This window comes from Octopus bimaculoides, chromosome 15 (genome assembly GCF_046866305.1).
Source record: "Octopus bimaculoides isolate indiv1 chromosome 15, ASM4686630v1, whole genome shotgun sequence".
Taxonomy (NCBI): domain Eukaryota; kingdom Metazoa; phylum Mollusca; class Cephalopoda; order Octopoda; family Octopodidae; genus Octopus; species Octopus bimaculoides.
The window spans coordinates 27,207,491-27,211,708 of record NC_142942.1 but is presented as its reverse complement, the minus strand read 5'-3'; the positions used below and the strand labels follow the sequence as shown (position 1 = coordinate 27,211,708).

General features: G+C 45.0%; 1 protein-coding gene across 1 annotated transcript; it reads right to left on the bottom strand.

The window, feature by feature from the left end:
- Positions 1-3,161: 3,161 nt before the first annotated feature.
- On the bottom strand, positions 3,162-3,779 carry LOC149132454 (uncharacterized). Its single transcript, XM_089363353.1, has one exon. The coding sequence runs from the start codon at positions 3,777-3,779 to the stop codon at positions 3,162-3,164; it is 618 nt and encodes a 205-aa protein (XP_089219479.1).
- Positions 3,780-4,218: the final 439 nt, after the last annotated feature.

Here is a 4,218-nt window from a genome sequence, read left to right as displayed (position 1 = left end):
AGAACAATTAACAACATAATAAAAATAAGTTTTATTTTTGGTGATGCTTGGTTTTACGAATCCTGTGTTATTCAGCCTGGTAGCCGCTGGTTTACGTGTTATCAGCATTGGAAGGTTAAAAGCTTCGTTGAGGCATCATCGTGCTAAAGAGAGTTAGAAGCGCTTTAAGTACTGGTTTTACTACGCATGCGCATTCGAGGGGCTTCCGGAAAGCAAGTCCCTTGCGCATGCGTAGATTGTACTTCCTTAATGGCGGCCATAATTTCGCGCCACTACAATGGCTTCCCCCACCCTGAGTGCGTAGCACGAACAAGGAAAGGATTGTAGTGGGCGCCTGAAACAAGATGCGGCTGTAGATATACAATGAAAATGAAACAATTTGTTAATGCAGAGAATGGAAATACCCAACAATGTAATATAATGCACATGGAAAATAAATATTCCAGCGGCACAAGTCAAGTTCAGCTTGGTAAGTGTTGTTGGTGGTAAAATGTTTTTTTTCTGCTTACGTCACTGCAGTTCCTTTATGACTTGTGATTGATGCAGTGGCGCAAGAAATGTCTATGAGTGTTCAGCACTAATAGGGAAAAACACAGTTTGAGCCTTTTTTTACAAAAGGAATGCTGAAAAATGCAATAATATACAATGCAGTCAAATATAAATTGTCTTGGAGAGTTTCTTCGGCCAGTGCACTGTACGGCCAGACCTAGTGACATAGGGTTCATTTGTGGTCATTCTCAACGACGAAGGTGGAGTTTTCACAGGTGTATGTGTTGGTGATGGTGATGATAATGGTGTATGCGTTGGTGATGGTGTTGATAATGGTGTATGCGTTGGTGATGGCGTTGATAATGGTGTTGACAAAGGTTGAAAGGGGGGGCATGTCAGTATTGTCAACGGAAGATGTAGTTTTATCAAAATACGCCTTCTTCAGACGGTCGACAGACACGGTCTCCGTACGACCATTAGCGTCTATTTAAAAAAAATTTGGGTGTGCGAGAGAGCACACGAAAGGGTCCTTTATAAGGAGAAACAAGGGGTCCTCTGACAGAATCATCCCTAACAAACACGTGTGACCAAGTATCAATGTCTGATGGCACTTTAGAAGGTGGAGATTGTTGCCGGGGTCTCATAGTAGGAAGGTTAGAAAAATAATCTCGTAATCGAGTGACATAGGACGCTGGATTTGGAGGCTGTGATTTGTCTGGTACCAACATCGTACCAGGCAATGCAAGTGTGGTACCATACAATAATTCTGCTGCAGAAAACCCAAGGTCTGCTTTAACCGCAGTCCGGCATCCAAGAAGGACAATAGGAAGAAATTCACTCCATGACTGTGGATTGGGCGAGGCACACAATGCGGCCTTTAGTTGCCTATGAAAACGCTCCACCATCCCATTAGAAGCGGGACGGTAGCTGGTGGTGCGTATATGATGCACCCCCAGGATTCATGATAACTCACGAAATAATGCGGCTTCAAATTGTCGACCACGATCCGTGGTCAAGCTGGACGATACGCCGAACCTAGAAACCCAACCAGAAACGAAAGCTCGTGCAACAGTCTCAGAAGTAATATCTGCTATAGGAATGGCTTCTGGCCAGCGGGAGAAACGATCAACACAAGTTAACAGATATGAGAACCCGCGACTCACAGGCCATGGTCCAACCAAACAAGGTGAACATGGCGAAAACGGGCCTCTGGAGAAGGAAATTGTCCAAGAGGGGCACGAACATGCCTATGGATTTTCGCACTCTGGCACTTCATGCAAGAGCGTGCCCAAGTGGTAATTGATCGCCGCATGTTGGCCAGAAAAACCAAGCAGTGACAAGTTTTACTGTTGCAGAGATGCCTGGATGTGACAAGGAATGAAGGGCATCAAAAACAGAACGTTGATGGTTCTCAGGTACTAAAGGCCTAGGAGAACCGGTGGATGTGTCACACAATATACAGCCCTCTGATGAAGGGAGCGGAAGATAGGCAAATTTACAATTGTTGAATTTTGGCGAAGTTAAATCTAACTCCGACAAAAGAGGTTGGTCCTGCGAAATAGCAAGTAAATCAATTGTTGCAGGAGAGAAAATAGAACTGACAGGGAGTCTCGAGAGAGCATCAGCAGGGATGTTCTCCTTCCCTGGCACATGATGAATGTCACCTGTAAACTGTGAAATATAGTCCAGGTGACGGAAAGCACGAGGAGAGAGTTTGTCTGTTTTAGAAGACAGCAAAAGTAAGGGGCTTGTGATCAGTATAAATCACAAACTCCCGTCCCTCGAGCTGGTGCTGAAAATGCCGAACCGACAGATAGATCGCTAATAACTCACGATCAAAAGTACTATATCTGCGTTCGGCAGGCTGCAATTGGCAAGTAAAGAAAGCCAAAGGTTTTGTTTGATTATCTACGGTGTGCTGCAAAACAGCATCAACCGCAGAATCTGAAGCATCCACAGATAAAGAGAGCGGAGCATTAGGAGCCGGATGTGCAAGAACAGGAACAGAGGATAATTCCGGTTTCACTGACTCAAAGGCAGACAACGCCTCAGCAGAAAGAGTTAGTTGAGCATCCTTCTTAGAATGGCCTTGTAGTAACTTTGTTAAAGGAAGTAGCTTGTCTGCACACCGGTCTATAAATCTTCTGTAGAAGTTGACCATACCTAAAAAATGGCGAAGTTATCGCGGCGATGCGTTGAATGGCATCGACCTTAGCAGGAAGGGGTTTGATCCCATTAGAATCAATATAGTGTCCCAGAAATTTCAGGGAGGACTGCCCGAAAACACACTTATCGGGGTTTATCTTCACATTATATGCGCGGAGTCGCTGAAAAAGTTGCGACAAATGGTGGAGATGATTCTCTTTTGTATCACTAGCGATGAGTATGTCATCGACATAGGCGAATACAAAATCAAGTCCACGAACAACTTCATCTATAAATCTTTGGAAAGTGATTGTCGCATTCCGCAGACCGAAGCTCATAAAAAGAAATTCAAAACAGCCAAAAGGAGTAGTGATGGCAGTTTTGGGAATGTCCTCTGGATTAACTGGAATCTGGTGATAAGCCCGAACCAGATCAATCTTGGAAAAGATAGTGCAGCCATGTAGGTTTACTGAAAAATCCTGCAAATTCCTAATTGGATAACCATCTGGGACCGTTAGAGCATTGAGTCACCGATAGTCTCCCACCTTCGGACGAAAGTCAGAATCACCTTTTCGTGCCAAATGAAGGGGAGATGCCAATGGGCTGGTGGAGGGGCGTATCAGGCCGAGTTGAAGCATGTGTTCAAACTCAGCCTTAGCCGTCTTAAGGCGGTCCGGTGCGAAAAAACAGGCGGCCCAGTTGTTTTGATATAATGGAGGGGTGGAATGAGCGGGCTTTGCCGGCTTAAAAGTTATGTCCATCAGCTCGGGAAAGGAAGCTAGAAGCGAATGAAAAACATCTCCAGCAGTGGCAATAAAAACCGCTGGGCTTAGAGTTGAGTTAGTAGAGCCCTTTGCCAGCGTAAAGAGGGATGTCGAATTGTTGACAAGCCTCCGACGCCGAACATCTACCCACAAGTTAAAATGATTCAAAAAGTCCGCACCCAAAATAGGATGCGGAATGTCAGCTATGACAAAACCCCATTGAAAATCTCTACGAAGACCAATGTCTAGGCGTAGAGAAAGCTGACCAAATGTATTTATTGGGGAGGAATCAATTGCATGCAACACTATAAGCAAATGCTTATATTTGTCAGTAGTAAAGCGAAGAGGCCAAATACTACAGCACGACTCGGTATCAATCATGGAGGACTTCTTCGACACCTAGTCCTGGACAAAAATTGCACGATGAAAAGTAAGTGCAGAGGAAGAAACAGACGTGCTCAGTTTCTTCCTTGGAAGTTTTCCGAAACTTTAAAGGAGCATGGTTGGATGCATTTGCGTGCCTTTTCAGCGAATTTCGTATGATACCAGTACATATCAGGTTGTGTCCTAGAAGTCGAATGACTACGAGATCTGCTACGAGAGCGTGAAGAAGACCGCTTAGAACGGCACAGATCATTCGCCCGACGCGTAAGTTCTTCCAGTTTGTCAGCAAAAACATCATAGGAGGGAGAGGATTTATGTGAGGCAATTGATGAAACCTCAGAAGAGAGACAGCCGTGTGCTGGCTGAGCAGAAAATTCAAGAATCTTGTCCGCCATGGTGGCGACTTGATCAACCGTGTTGGCGTCAAGCGCCGTCG

Bases quoted from the DNA above. Each gene is read 5' to 3' on its own strand.
- LOC149132454 (XM_089363353.1), bottom strand. From the start codon at position 3,779: ATGATTGATACCGAGTCGTGCTGTAGTATTTGGCCTCTTCGCTTTACT.